This window comes from Marmota flaviventris, chromosome 3 (assembly GCF_047511675.1).
Source record: "Marmota flaviventris isolate mMarFla1 chromosome 3, mMarFla1.hap1, whole genome shotgun sequence".
Taxonomy (NCBI): Eukaryota; Metazoa; Chordata; class Mammalia; order Rodentia; family Sciuridae; genus Marmota; species Marmota flaviventris.
The window spans coordinates 61,097,497-61,114,845 of NC_092500.1; the positions used below are offsets into that span (position 1 = coordinate 61,097,497).

At 30.5% G+C, this 17,349-nt stretch overlaps 1 protein-coding gene across 1 annotated transcript; it reads left to right on the forward strand.

Moving 5' to 3' along the window:
• Window positions 1–5,783: 5,783 nt before the first annotated feature.
• Window positions 5,784–6,758, forward strand: LOC114087336 (olfactory receptor 6C76). Its single transcript, XM_027928768.2, has one exon. The coding sequence runs from the start codon at window positions 5,817–5,819 to the stop codon at window positions 6,756–6,758; it is 942 nt and encodes a 313-aa protein (XP_027784569.1). The 5' UTR covers window positions 5,784–5,816.
• Window positions 6,759–17,349: the final 10,591 nt, after the last annotated feature.

Genomic DNA, 17,349 nt, shown 5'->3' on the forward strand with positions numbered 1-17,349 from the left:
AAGCTTCTGCATAGCAAAGTAAATAAGAGCATGGAGCGCCTACACAAAATATTTGCCATCTACTCTTCTGACAGGGGATTATATCTAGAATATATATTTAAAAAACTCAAAAAAACTTAACATTAAAAACTAAAATAAAAATAACCCAATCAACACATGGCCAAATGAACTAAATAAGAAATTTCCCACAAGAAGAAACAAATGGTAAGAAATATATGAAAAAAATGTTCAACAGCCTTAGCATTCAGGGAGCAAATCAAAGCTACACTGAGATCTGAACTCATGCCAGTTGGAATGGCAATCATCACAAATAGAAATAATAATAAATGCTGGCACTTATTATTCCATTGCTGGTAGAATTGTAAATTAGTATACTTGCTGTGGAGAAATGTATTAGTCAGGGTTCTTTGGAGGAACAGAATGAATAGGAAGCATAACTAAGGGGATTTACTAGGTTGGCTTAAATGACCAGAAGCTGGATAGTCCACAATGACTGTCTGCATGCTGGAGAGGTGGAAGAACCAGTAGCTTTACAGTCTGAGAGACTGAAGCCTCAGAACAACAGGGATAAACAATTCTACCCTAGTCTGTGACCAAAGACTTCTGGAAACTCCCTGGAGAATCACTGGCAGAGTCTGCTTTGGAAAAGTGTAGAAGCAAGAATCTGATATCCTCAGATGATTGCAGTAGCAATCAAGAACCTGTTCAAGAAGAATTGAGTTTGCATCTGCTCTGCTTCCTTATTCTTCCAACTTTTATTCCATCCAAGCCTTCACCCTATTGTATCATGTTGCCCACATTTAGGGAGGGTCTCCATTTTGGTTGGCTAGCCCACATGCCAATCATTTCTAGACACACCCTCATTGACACACTTATAAGCCTCTTACTCCTTGACAGGTCTTAAGCCAAACAAGTTGACAATTCACATTGACCATTACAGATATATTTATGAAGGCTTATAGCAGCCCAGTTCACAATAGCCAAGTTATGTAGAGAGCCTATATATCCATCAGTTAATAAATGAATAAAGAATATGTGGGGGGCAGGGGTTGTGGCTCAGAGGTAAAGCGCTTGCCTAGCATGTGTGAGGTACTGGATTCAGTTCTCAGCACCACATAAGATAAAATAAATAAAGATTGTGTCCACCTATAACTAAAACTAGTAAATAGTTTTTAAAAAGAATGTACACAATGGTGTTTCATTCAACCCCCAAAAATGAAATCATGTCATTTGTAGGAAAATGAATGGAACTTGAGAGCATTAGGTTAAGTTAAATAAGACAAACTCATCAAGTGTTGTTTTTGTTTGTTTTCATATGTGGAAGCTCAGGAGAAAAAAATGGAAAAAGGATGGAGGATATTATGAAAATGAAAGGGAAACAAATAGAGTAAAGGGAGGAAATCCGGAGAGGGATAAAGGAACTGAGGTACTGGAAAATAAAATTGATCACATTATGTTATGTGTATGTATAAATGTGTCACAATCAATGCCCTTATTATATAATTATAGTGGTCCAATAAGAAATTAAAACAATTTTGAAAATTTTGGGGGGAAAAATTATCAATAAGCAAACTTTCATGTAGCATCAGATTACCTGAATATATATTTTATCTGTGAACTATTGAAAATATAAATTGTTCAAAGACCTGTGCAATCAAAATATTTACAATGTTTTATTAATATTTTATTCTAAACTTCATTTAAAGAATATATATTTTTGTGAATATTTGTAAAATATAAAATGATGGAAAAATTATTCCCTTCATGATATATCAAAGTCTCCATAAGATATAAACACATATAAATCTTAATATAATGAGTCAATAGTATTAAGAAGACACTAGTACAAAAAAATACAAAGATATCGAATTATAAAGAAACTTTGAGATATAATGTATGATGTTATCTTTTAAATGGACTAGATGAGAAATACACTTAAAATACCTCAAAATGTATACTATGTGCCATGAATCATCAATGGAAACTAAAAAAAAAAAAATTAACACAATTATGACACTAACTATATCAAAACCTTAAAGAAAATACATATTAAATGAGTAATTGAAATTTTTCTCAAAGGTGAAGTTAATATTCACGTAAATGACCTCAAAAAAATGCCACTCCACCCCATGTATGAATTGGTTCGGAGATTTTTTTGGCTCCAGATACAGTTAGGCAATGCTAAAACTTTAAAAAACTGAAGCAAACTTTGCAAATATTCAGAATGAGAAGACAAATACTCATTTTTTTTCCTTTATGCTTGCTATGAATACTTCCCAGATAAGTTTTTACATCTCATAAAACTATGGGAGGGCTGGGGTTGTGGCTCAGTGGTAGCACACTTGCCTGGAACATGTGAGGCACTAGGTTTGATTCTCAGCACCATATATAAATAAATTAATTAAAGGTCTATTAACAACTAAAAAAATATTAGAAAAAAAAAAACTGTGGAATATTCATGAAAACAATTGCAGTTGCAAACAGATGGAAAATTTTTTGTTCTTTTCCATTAGAAGAATTCATACTGGTAAAATGTCTATACTATCCAAGTGAACTATAGATTTAATGCTATTCTCATCTAAATACTAATGACATTTTTTAATATAGAAAATTTAAAAATTCTCAAATAGGTATGGGACTATCAATACTCAAATAGCCAAGCCAATCAACGAGAAGGAAGAAAATTAGGTATCACTTAATTTAGGACTATATTATGGAACAACAGCTTTCAAAAGAGTATAGTTCTGGAATTAAAAAAAAAAACACACATAGAAGAATCAAACAAAATAGAGAAAAAACACCACAAATATGGTCAACTAATCTTAATTAAGGTCACAAATAATATACAATGAGACAAAGTCTCCTTAATAAATGGGAAAACTAAATATATACATGCAAAAGATTAAAATTGTATCTTTATTTATATACCTTATAAAAATTTTGAAATGGATTAAGGATGTAAACATAAGATCTGAAACCCTAAAACTCCCAGAAGAAAACAAAGAAAAGTCTCCTTGACCTTGGTCTTGCAAATTTTTTTTTGATATGACACCAAAATATATCTATAAAAACAAAAACAAATGACACTGTATTAAGCTATAGTTTATAAACAGCAAAATATATAATCAGTAGTATGAAAAAGCAATGTGAATAATGGAAGAAAAATTATTTACAAACCATATAGCTGAAAAGGGGCTAATATCCAAAATATTAAGAAACTCCTACAACACAAAAGAAAAGAAAAACTCCTTTTTTTTTTTAAGGACAAAGACTTAAATAGACATTTTTTTTTCAAATAATACGTACAAATGGCCAAAAGTTTCTCATCATCACCAAACATCATGGAAACGCAATTAAAAACCACAGTAAGATATTACATTATACCTTGCTTAAATTACTATATGAGTAAGACATGAACAAAGAGATAACAAGTGTTGGTAAGGGTATGGAGAAAAGAAAGCCTGATGCCTTCATGGTTTTTAGTGAGAAATTAGGTGATAGGCTCACCAAGGATTGCTTTGAATTCCTCTGCTTCTCCAAAAGTGTTCTTTTTATTTTTGTCTTTCAATAAATTAATTTATAATGTGGCTTCATATAATTATTTTTGAGCTTATCCCACCTGAAGTCTCTTTAACTTCTTTGGTTTGTCAATCTATGTCTTTCATCAAAATTGGGAAGTTTCTCAGTGTTTGTTCAAATATCATTTCTGCCCCACTCTTTCTTAGTTCTGCATATGAGATGCACACAATACTATGTTGATCTTGGAAATAAAAATAAATGTAAAAGTTACTTCCAATTTTAGATGAACACTTATAACTTAGCTTAACTAATGAAGGGTTAGAAAGGAGCAATACTCTATGTAAATTTCAGCTGCTATAATATATCTCAATAACCTCCAGTAATTTTTTGAAAGTGTTCCATAGATTATTTTTTTCAGGACTTTTTTCTTAATAGACCTCTCACTTTTTTTATTTTTATATTTTAAACTGATTTCCCTCAACCTTAAGGATAATACTCGCAAAGTATGAAAGTGAACATCAGAAGATATTTGTTTATTTTTCCTGGGATTCACCCTTCCCCAAATACCCAGTTAACATTTTGCTGGATAATTTCCTCAGACTTCTCCTGGGACATAGGTACCATAATCACACAATTAAAATATGATTGCTAAAATGGATCAAGTACACAGATCAATTAGGGCCCTATAATTTACCACAAAAGTAATTAAGCATTCATTTGCCTCAATTTTTTTTCTGAAATTATGTAAAACAAAGTACACTGAAGGTGCTATTTTTACTTCATTCCTAGGGGAAAATAATGGATTTGGCCCTCTGAGAAATATCAAAACTAACTCTAGAATTTTTATCATTTATAATGGCAGAAATTTCATCTAAAGTTATGATCCTAAGGTAGTGGATGGAATATGTCAGGCCTCCAAGTATTAAATGATGATTAAAAGATAAAAATAAATATTTTACTGGGTGTTTCAAAATGAAGCATAAAAGACTTTGTGAGGGAACTTGCAGTTTTATGGAAGGAGAGAGCAAAATATATTTTGAACAGTTGCATGACTTTTGATTTAAGCAAATTGAGAATATTATTTTGTATTCAACACTTAAGCTTTGCCATCAATATTTGATAAGAGGCAAGTAAATTTAAGTTTTTTTTTATCTATGTTTCAACTTCTATTTATTCTATCTTATTTATTTCATTATGTTTGATCTGGTGTGCTTATTTATATATATCTGATTTATATATATATATATCTGATTTATATATATATATATATATATATATATATATATATATATATATATATATATATATAATACATACACATACATTTAGTAATTAACTTGATAAAATAAATTGATATTTAAAAATATATTGTAATAATTTCTAGCAACTAACTGGAGTATGTAGAACACACCACACCTTCCTTAATACTTGTACATGTTTATTTTAGGAGACCTATCACATGTTAATGGTCTTAATGTTCAATATAGTTCTAATTAATTTATGGAAAGCATTTATATATTTCAAGTTTGAGTGCTATTTGTGAATTATTCATATAGAACATTAAAATTTTCTGACCAGACTCTTTGATGCTTAATTAGATTTTTAAAAATATTTTAGCAATTATGAAATATACCATTTATTAATGGTATATATTGTTTTTTAAATCAAGAATGAAGTTAGAGGTTCCAAAATTTCCAATAATATCTAGAAATAGATTGTATTTGGACTGGAGAAAATGGGATACTATTTACACAGACCATGTTTAAAAGTTCAAAATATTAATTAGAATCAATTATCCAGTTTATTTTTTTTTTTGTGTGTGTGAATATCAAGAAAAAAATGCTAGTGAAGTTAGTAGTGGCTACTTCTCAAAAAGAATATTCAGAACTTTCCTTAGAAAGTTATGTTGATCACATGTTGCATGATCAAATAAGAATTTTTAATCCTAGAAAAGATAATGTAATAAAGGCACAGTCCCCCTTATATTTTAGTTCATAATGAAACATTTGACAATTTGTGTCCAATAAATTTATTTCTCAATAATAAATGTAAATGTAGAGACAGAGTAAAATATAGCACAGTCATATTAAAAATAAATATATATATATAGGTATGATTGAATTGAAAGTGAGAAATATATACACACAACCAAAGTCTCCAGTGCTTCATATCAAAATGCAAAAAAATAATTACTTCAAAAAACATATGCAAACATTTGTGCTTCCCTTCTGATTCGTACTTTATTGTTTTCCAGATACATTTTATCAGTAAAATCTGCCTTAAACCACCCATTGGAAATGAAAAATAGAACATCAGTAACAGACTTCATCCTCCTGGGTTTAACAGATGATCCAGAGCTACAGGTTGTGATTTTCTTCTTTTTATTTCTCACCTATGTGCTGAGTGTTATTGGAAATCTAACTATCATCACCCTTACCCTCCTGGATTCCCACCTGAAGACCCCCATGTATTTCTTCCTCAGGAATTTCTCCTTCCTAGAAATTTCATTTACTTCTGTCTGTAACCCTAGGTTTTTGATCAGCATCCTAACTGGGGACAAGTCGATTTCCTACAATGCTTGTGCAGCTCAACTATTTTTCTTTATCTTCCTGGGCTCAACAGAATTTTTCCTCCTGGCCTCTATGTCCTATGATCGCTACGTGGCTATCTGCAAGCCTCTACATTATACAACCATCATGAGTAACAAGATCTGTTACCAGCTCATCATCATCTCTTGGCTGGCTGGTTTCTTGGTCATTTTTCCACCACTGACCATGGGCTTGCAGTTAGATTTCTGTGATTCCAATGTCATTGACCACTTCACCTGTGACTCTTCTCCTTTGCTGCAAATCTCTTGCACAGACACCAGTACTCTAGAGCTCTTGAGTTTTATTTTAGCTTTGTTCACTCTCCTGACCACATTGACACTAATAATTCTCTCCTACGCTTACATCCTCAGAACAATTCTAAGAATTCCCTCATCTCAACAAAGAACAAAGGCCTTCTCAACCTGTTCCTCACACATGATTGTTGTCTCCATCTCATATGGAAGCTGCATCTTCATGTATATGAAAACATCAGCAAAGGAAGGAGTTGCTTTAACAAAAGGGGTGGCTATGCTCAACACCTCTGTCGCTCCTATGCTGAATCCATTTATTTATACTCTAAGGAACCAGCAGGTGAAACAAGCAATTAAAGACATTGTGAGGAAGATATTTGCCTCAAAATCATCAATCTGAACATGATTTACAACTAATTCAGGTGCATGATTTTAACTATAAAGCCAAAACCATTGCTGTTTAGTTAGTCTTTGTTTTCTTATCTCTTCTAAGAAAAACAACTTTTTAATGCTATTTGGGATTAATTTAATGTACTTATGTATCAAGTCCTTTATGGACTCACACACAAAATTATTGTGGAATGATTTGATGCATTTTTGTATGGTACACTTCAAAAATAGGTCTAAAGTCTCTTAATATATGAATTTATATACTTCAAGTATATACATGCTAATGATAATCACTGCACATATATTTGAACAGAATAAGACATTGTGTTTCTTAAGTTAGTAATTCATATATGTGTTTATACAAATATATACATACACATATATGTTCTTACAAATGTGTGTACATATAGGTGTGTCTGTATGTGTATGTGTATACCCTCTTTTTGCCTTTTGGTAGTTCTAGAGATCTAAAATACTGTGTTTTAAATTATTATTGTTGTTGTTGTTTTTTAAATAGGGTAAACAGACATATAGGTTACAGTAAGAAATAATATATAAACAATATAGGTTAAACAAGGTGGAAGAGGAGGATTAATTTTTGTACTGAACATTTGAAATTAAATTCACAACTTACTTAAAATCTATATGATTTAAAAATTGAGTAATATTCATGATCATGATAGCAAATTAGAAATAGATTCAATATTATTGCTAGCTATTGCTTCTAAATAAATTTATTATATTTATTATTACCTGAATTATTTTACTTATTTATGCTGGCTTTCACAAGAAAAATAAATATAACTATGACTTTAAAAACAATTTTATGTTGGGTATAGTCATGCACACCTATAATTCCAGTGGCTCAGTAGGCTGGGGCTGTACCATCACAAGTTCAAAGCCAAGAATCAAACTCAAAATATAAAATTTAAAAAGGCTAGGGATGTAGCTCAGTGGTTAAGCACATGTGGGTTCAATCCCTGATGCAAACAAAAAAAACCAAAAAGACCAATTTCATGGGAGTAGAACTTTTCTAATTACAGTTATTACTTAAGGAAAAGGCAATATCAAAACTCAAATTTTTATAAAACATTTCTAAAAAAAAAAAAAAGCAAATGTGAGCTTAGGAATGACACTTTCTGAGGAATTTTACCTTACTAGGCCATGATTTAGAAATCTATATCCATGTTGTATACTAGCTAATATTATTTTTTCTCTTTTATTAGTTGTTCCACTTTAATTTTGGTAAAGTTTGCACATTGATTTATATGAGGTAATATTGTTTGCCAAATAAATATTAAAGATAAAAATTGATTAAGAAAAAAAAGATTAAGACATTAAAAGTATAAGGAAAAGTTATAAAATCTAGGAAAATTCTGCTTAGCTTAAGGGCTAGAAAAAAGTACATCAAGTATGCCATGAATTATTATTATTATGAATTTTTTTGTTCCTGCTTTTAATATATCATAACTTCATGGTTCATGTTTTGTTTCCTTTTCCTAATAATCAGATAATCACATAATAAGTAGCATAGTTCCCAACAGTTCCCAATTCATTCACTTTAAAAAATAACTCATTACTTTTTTATTTTTAAATATATTTTAGCAGTTATTGACCTAGGATTGATATAAAGAAAGTGCACCATGTAAGGCACAAAATCTGATTTGTTTTGACATTATATTTACATCCATAAAATCATCACCACATTTAAGAATTCAAGGTATTAAACATATCCATCACCTCCCAAAATTTCATCCCTTCTCCCCACTCTTTTTGTTTTTAATTTAGTAAGAACACAACATCAACATTTACTCTATTCCCAAAATTTTAAGTGCAAAATACATTATTGTTAATATAGACACAATGATATGTATTAGATCTCTAGAACATATACATCCTCCATAATTGAAACTTTATACTCACTAAATAGCACTTGCTGATTTCCCCAATACAGCAGACCTAAAAAATTCATTACTTTCTGCTTGTGAGTTTGACTATGTTCAGTATGTGGAGCCAAGGCATTATTTGTCATTGACTGACTGACTTTTATCTTAGTATGTCTTCCACGTTCATGTATGTTGCATATGGCAAAATTTCATTATTAATTAGGGCTGAATAATATACTAATGTGTGTGTATGTATGTATGTATATATATATATATATATATATATATATATATATATATATATATATATGTATATATATATATATATACATATATATATACACACACACACACACATTAGGTTTTCTTTGTCCACTAATCTGTAGATGGATATTTAAATGATTGCTTTCATATCCTTGATATTGTGAATAACGATGTAGTATATACATAAGTATTTGAAAATCTCTGGAAGATCCTGGTTTCAATTCTTTGGATACATATAAAATGAATTTTTGGATTTCCATATCATGTGGTAGTTCTATTTGTGATTGTTTTGAGGAACAATTGTACTGTTCTCTGTATTGGAGGTGCCATTTTACATCCTCATCAACAGTGTACATGAGTCTCAATTTTTTTCTCTTCTGGCCAACACTTGTTACTTTTAGTTTGGAGGATTGTTGTTTTTACTTTTATTTATATAATAGCCATTGTAACAGGTGTGATGCTTCACTGTGGTTTTAATTAACACTTCTCTGATAATTAGTGATGTTGATAACCTTATACATTTGTAACTCATCTTTGGGAAAATAACTATTCAGGTCTTTTCCCCATTTTTTTCAATTGCATTAGTTTTTTTTTCTGTGAATTCTATGGAGTTCTTTTAATTTTGGATATTAATCCCTTACAATGTTTATATTTTATAATTTTTTTTTTCCATTCCATGGAAGGAATGACTTTTCATTCTGTTTCTTTTTTTTTTTTTTCTGTGTAGAAGCTTCTGAATTTGATGTGCTGACACTTGTCTATTTTCGGGTTTTTCACCTGAGCTTTTGGTGTCATTGCCAAGATCAATGTCATGAAGCTTTCCACATATATTTCTTCCTAGGAGTTTTACTGTCTCAGATGTGTGTTTGTGTGTGTGTGTGTGTGTGTGTATGTGTTGTCTCAGATCTTATGTTTAGTCTTTAGTCTTTTTCCAGTTCATATTTGTGTATAAGATAAGGCTCTAGTTTCATTCTTTTGCATGTGAATATATCATTTTTGAAATTCTATTTACTGTATGAAATGTCCTTTCCTATTGTGAATTCTTAGCACCATGTAAAAGATCAGTTTTCTGTACATGCAATTAGATTTTACTGAGCTCTGTATTCTGTTCAATTAGTTTACATGCCTGTCTTTATATAAATGCCATACTGTTTAATTGTAGCCTTGTCATATATTTAGAAATCAGCAAGTGTTTGCATCCAGCTCTATTCTTGTTTCTCAGGACAGATTTGCTGTTCTAATTCTTAGGGTATTCCATTAGAATTTTAGACATTTTTTTCTTTCAGTAAAAAACTGCTGTTAAAATCTTGATAAGATTGCATTGGATGTGTAGATAACTTTGTGTAAGAAACAATTTAAAAAACTTAAAACTTCCAATCCAAAAACAAGAAATACTTTTATGTCATTCCTCAGTGTTTTACAGTTTTCAGCATGGAAGTCTTTTCACTAATTATTTAAGTTTATTTTAAGTGATTTATGCCCTGTTTTTGTAAATTAAATTGTTTCCTTACTAATTTTTCAAATATGTGTTGTTGGTGTGGACATGCAGCTAATTTTTGTATGTAGGTTTGGTATCTTGCAACTTTATTTGGTTTATTAGTTCTTACTGTGTGTGTGTGTGTATTCTTCAATGTTTTCCTCATATAAAGATAGTATGACTTTTTTTCCAATTGAAAGCTTTTCATTTCTTATTTGTATCAAATTAAATAGCTATCACTTTCAGTTTCTCATTGAATTAAAAAAGTGGTGAATATGGCAATATATGTCTTGAATTTGATCTTTAATGATCAATTTTTCCATCACTGAATAGGATGTTAGTGATGGGCTTGTTGCATGCTGTATTATTACTTTGGGATTATTTCCTTCTAAACCTAGTGCATTGAGAATTTTTAATCATAAAATAGTAATTTATCCCCAAAATGCTCAACATGGGAAAATCAATTTATTAAGTAAACTACATTAACAAAATGAAGGATAAAAATCACATGATCATCTCAATAGATACAGAAAAATTATCAAAATTCAATACCTTTTTATTATAAAAAATACAATTCCTTATTTTTCGTTCCTTATAGAAAGCCAAAAGATCCATCACCATTGATTTCAATTAAAGGGTCAATTGGATAGAATTGATTAACATTCCTTTGAATAGGTGCAAGTCTCTGAATTATCTCTTTGATGCAAGAGGATCAGTTATATGTTTCATAGCAACAGTGTGCTGCTTAAGTGTATGAGTGCTGGAATTAGGATGCCTGGCTTTGTATGCTGGCTTTGTCATTTAAACCTTGACACTTTGAACAAACCATTACCTTCTCTAGAATTCAGATTTGTTCATTTTTTTTTTGTAAAGGAGAAAAATAATTGTATTCAATGCAAAGATCATTTTGTTCTGATTTTATGTAGGTTAACATCTAAACTACTGCAAGTAAACAAGTAAGTTCTCAGTAATATTAACAATTATAATTGTAATAGGTCCATTACAGTGTAGCACTGGTCCCAGCAAACTGTGGGATCAAGCCACCATAGACTGAAACCTCTAAAACCAAGCCACTTTATTCTGACCAACACTGAATTTATGCTGATTAACACAAGCTGCAAAATTGGGGCAAACCTATAGTTGGATCAGCTCTAGTGCTGAAACAATGAACATATCAATAACAAGAGTGCAGTAAACCTGGACTTAGGACACTATCTAGTGTTGAAATGGCAGAAATGACTAACTACTCAGAAAATAAGCATCCCACTTAAAATTCCTAGAACAAAAGGCCTAAACAAAGACAGATTATGAAGATTAGAATTAACACTCAGTGCTTAAATAATGTTGAACATTATTAAGCATCAAGAACTTTCCAGAAAATACTAATTGTCAAAATGTCAACATAAAGTGCAGGAAGCCAACCAGATAGTAACCAATATATATTATAGTGAGTTCATCTATATTGGTTACTATCTGGTTGTGTATGTGTATATATATATATATATATATATATATATATATATATACACACATACATACACATACACATATATGTATATATACATATACATATATATATATGTACTCACTATATATATGTGTGTGTGTATATATATATATATATATATATATATATATATATATATATAAATATATAAAGGTATTGTGTCCACCTAAACTATATATACATATAGTTTAGGTGGACATAAAGATATTGTTTATATATATATATATATATATATATATATATATATATATATATATATATTATATATAGTTTAGGTGGACACAATACCTTTATTTTACATATTTTTATGTGGTGATGAGAATAGAATTCAGTGCCTCACATGTGCCAGATGAGGGCACTACCACTGAGCCACAGCCTCTATGGATGAATTTAATAGGAACAGTTGATAGCTTATTAGAAGACATAAGAACAGAAAACTTTACTAACTGATAAGGGAATGCAAATATCCATATATAGGAAACTCAATGATCACCAGACAAACTTAGCTTGACCAAGTCTTTATAAGACATACTTAAATGAAGTTATGAAATGCCAAAGACAAAAGGAAGATTCTTAAGGAGGCAGGAGAAAATAAACAACAATAAGGATGTCTCAATTCACCTGAAAACAGATTTTTTTAACAGAAATATTACAGGTTGGAGAGAGTGGCATGAGATTTTTAAAACAGTGAAGGAAAAATAAATTATCAACAAAAATAGTGTATCAATCAAAGCTATTCTTTGAAATGAAAATGAGGAAAAGGTGTGCTTAGTTAAATATTGGGAGAATTAGCCACCACCAGAATTGAATGCCAAGAAATACTAGAGGGAGTTTGTTAGAGTCTGTAAACAATTCAGGATGGCGCCTGGCATTTTGCCAGAGAAATGTTAGAGTCTGTAAACAAGTCTGGATGGTGCCTGGCAAAATGCCAGAGGGAGTGGTTTGTGAAGTAACAAAAGGGAGCCATTAAGTGTGGAGATTCCTGATTGGTTGACTGATGTATCTAGTTTATGCTAATTCGATAAGCTGTGTGGAATGTATAAATACTGCTCCTGTCCTGCAATAAATGGCTCCCTCTCCTGCTGTATCAACCTGCACAAGTTATTCGTCACCCCCCTGGTTATTTTGCCCAGCCAGCCGGGCTGCAGCAGGAGTTCTTTAAAAAGAAAGAAAGTGATGTTGAAGAATAGGAAGGAAAGATGGGAAGATTTAAAACTCAATAATAAGAGTTACCATACAGACAAATTCACAATGCCTTAGTTATACAGTAGAGTCTATGAAGATGATGAACAAAATAAGCCTAATAAGTACATTATATGTTTCCATGAAATATGTGGGGTGGGATATTAAAAATTCAAAATATGGGGAGGAGTGGAGTGCAAATGTAGTGGTTTTGTTGGTATAGTTTCTTTTTCAGTAGTCTTGTTTTCTTAGCTTTATAATCATGCTGTGTTGGTATCTTTTATTTTAATAACTTGTTACAGTCAAAGTTGTCTTTGTAACATTCACAGTAAACACAAAAAAATCTGTAAGCCAAAAATAATAAGCAAGAAATAAAAACACTCTCACAAATGAAATAAATGACTTAATCACAAAAGAAGTCAGTAAGAAAGAGGAAAGGATAGACAGGAAGGGTACTAAAACAGGAAAAGAAGTTACAAAGGCTGTAGTAAGACTTTGCTATTGATAATTTATTTAAATGTAAGCATGTTAATACTAATTAAAAGATGCAAAGTAGTTAAATGAACAACAACAACAACAAAAAGAAGGAACTATAAATTGCTGACAAGAAGCTCAATTCTCCTCTAAGACTCACACAGACTATAAGTGAGGGTATATGTAATAAGATGTTCCATGAAAATAGAATCTAAAATAAAACAGGAGTATCCACAGTTACATCACAAAACCATACCTTAAATAAAAACTATCCGGCCAGAGGTGTAGTTCAGAGCTAAATTGCTTGCTACAATGTGTGAGGCCCTGAGTTTCATCCCCAGCACCACCAACACCATAAAAGGAAATCAAAAACAAATTTTAAAAAATGATACAAGGGAAGTAATTAAATAGTGATAAAGGGTCAATTCTATAAAAGGAAATAATAGTTACTTGTGCTTCCAATATTTGAGCACACAAATATATAGTGTAAATATTAACAGATGTAAAGGGAAAAATCGACTCCAAACCAATTATAGTATGGGACTTGTACATCTCACTTCCAGTAATGCACAGAATTGTTCAGGCAGAAAATCAACAAAGAAACAGCAGAGTTAATTGTACCTAACAGACATCTACAGACCTTTCTTCCAACAAATGAAGAATACATGTCCTTCTAAATCCATGGAATAATTTCAAAATAGATGATATGATAGGATACAAAACAAATCTCAAAAAATATTTTTAAAATTAAGATCATGTTCATTTATTTTTACAAACATAGCATGATATAATAAAAATATAAATCAATAAAAAAGAAAACTTTGGACATTATATAAATCCAGGGAAAATAAACAAACTCTGTTTTGAATAATCAATAGTTAATGAAGTTTAAAAAATTCTTGAAACAATTGAAATTGGAAACACAGCATACCAAAACCAATGGTATACAACAGAAGCAGTACTAGGAAGAATGTTCACAGCAGTCACACCTGCATCAAAAAAGTAAAGACCTTAAATAAAGAATGTATCTTTGCATCTCAAGGCAGTTGAAAAAAGAAAAACAAAATTCAAAATTAGTAAAAAGAGAGAAATAATGGTCTAAGACAAAATAAGTAGAATAGAAAATTTAAAAAACAACACAAAAGAAAAGTTAAATGATGAGCTTTTCCTTCAAAAAGATAAACAAAAGTGACAATTCCCTAGCAAGACTATTGAAAAGACAGAGAATATTCAAACAAATTAAATCAGAGTTGAAAATGAAATTATTAAAATTGGCACTGAAGAAATAAGAAAATTGTTAGATATTAATATGAATAACCAAACCAAAAATATGATAAGCTAAAAGAAAGAAAACAAATATCTGGAAACATATACCTTGCCCGGATTTAATCATGAAGAAATAGAAAAACTGAACAGGCCAACAGTGAATAATGAGGTTGAATCAGTAAATAATATCTCTCTTCAAATAAAAAAACAGGACTAGATGGCTTTACTATGAAGTTTTACCAAATATGCAACAAATATTAATTTCATTTTTAAGTGGCTCCATAAATTAAAGAGGAAGAACTTCTTCCAAATTTCTTCTATCAATTTAGCATGAATTTCCCTGATACCAGAACTAGACAAGGATATAAAAATAAAGAAAGTTACAGGCCAATATCCTTCATGAATATAGATGCAAAATTTTCATCAAAAATCAGCAAACTGTATCAGGTGACACATTAAAAAGATAATTCACCATGATCAGGTGGGAATCCTGCCAGGGATGCAAGGATGGTTCAAAATGTGCAAATCAGTAAACAAGATATACAGCATCAACAAAATAAAGGATAAAAACCTATGATCACATGAATAGATGTAGAACATACATTTGATACAAACTCACCATCACTTCATGATAAAAATGGCACACATGAAGTATCTGAACATAATAAATGCTATATATGATAAGTCAACAGTCGCAATCACAGTGAATAGAGAAAAGCTTGAAGCTTTCTCTCTAACATCTGGAATAATAATGCTATTTCCACCACTTATATTCTAGCAAGAACAATCAGGCAAATGAAAGAAATAAATGACATCTCATTTAGTAAATAGGAAATCATATTGTCATTGTTTGTAAGATAATATGGTGTTAGGTAGGGAAAATTCTCAAAACTCAACTGAAAAAATATTGGAACTAAAATTAATTCAACAAAGTTGCATGATACAAAATCAACACACAAAAAATGATTCTTGTTTCTGTGCACTAAGAGCCTAATATCTGAATTAGAAATCAAAAGAGATTATTCAGCTATAAAAATAATGATATTGTATCACAAAATGGATATAACTAGAGAACAATATGCAAAATACAATAAGTCACATGCAGACAGACAAATATTACCAATTCTTTTTCATAAGTAGATGTAGAAATATTAAGTAGAAATATTAAGTTGATACGCTTTTAAACTATAATAGTGATTACTAAAATTGGAATGGGGTGGATAATGAGGGTAAGAAAAGTGGTACCCAAATATAGTGAGATAATATTCTAAAGAACAGGGGCAACTGTAATTTATAATAACTTATTTTATATTTTATGAATAACTAGAAGAAAGAAGCTGGAAGCCTCTAAACACAAATAGAGATGTATTGCTTGCATATAGAACAAATAATGTTCAACTTATCCATGTTCTCCAGTTTTCAACTGTAAATTCTGATTAACATAATTACTGATTTAATAATAACTCTGTATACATAATAATTTTTGTCAATTAATTACATATAGAAGATAATTTGCCAAACATTTTATCACAGAGGCATCAATAAAATATTTTATAAACAGCCATAATTATATCCTTAGAAAGTATAATGGGGATAAAGGGGATTTGAATCTGATTTGTGCTTTTTTATTTTTATTTTTTCCCATTAAGATGAGCACCTGTCCTCTAACTGATTCTCCTTTGCTATCTTACTGTCTCAAAGGAAAGTGTCTCTGCTGCTGCCTATTTTAGTTGCCTATTTTAGTTGCTTTGCCAAGGCTAATTACACAGAGGGCAGAGTAAGTGATGTTTGAACCTGGGCACTAAGGATACTTGGCTATTAATTCAATTAATCCCTGTGTGCCTCCAGGAGAGAGAGTAGAAAACATAAATATCACTATTTTGTGAGTAGAAATATTTACTGTCTGCTCAGAAACATCAGAGCATCATTCTTCTGAACCCAAAGAAAATTATTTTTTTCTTCTCCCTCTCAGATTTTCTACCAGCATGATGAAGAGCAAAGAAAATATTTCCAAATTCAAAGTAAGAAAGAGTTTCTAAAGATCTGAACATACTATGTATAAAAGGGAAACTAGGAAAACTAAATACTTTCTAAACCATATCTAGAAATCAAATTTAGATGATGTTGCTACTCCAGGATAAGTCACATCTTCTTTAACACAACACAATTAAACCCACTAAGGAGCTGCCAATCAAAATGATGAAAAATTATCAAGAGTAATTAATGTAAGGTAGATGTGAGAATTTTTTTGAGGGATAAGAGAGAAATATTGGTTGGTGTATTTTCCTGAAATTTCTTTAAGCTTTGCTTCAACTTTTTAATATGGACAATTGTAAAAAAACATGTTTTAAAATTATTCAACTGATCCTTGAGAAGACTAATGACTTTGTCAGGGCATATTTAAACATCCTTTTATACCCACCGATCCAGTAATTTGTAGTTATCCATCTAAAAGACACATGAAATATGCTTTCCATGTTCTTGGAAATGTACCACAAAGAATATTACATTGCTGAAAATTTCAAAATTTTCTAAATTGTAAATA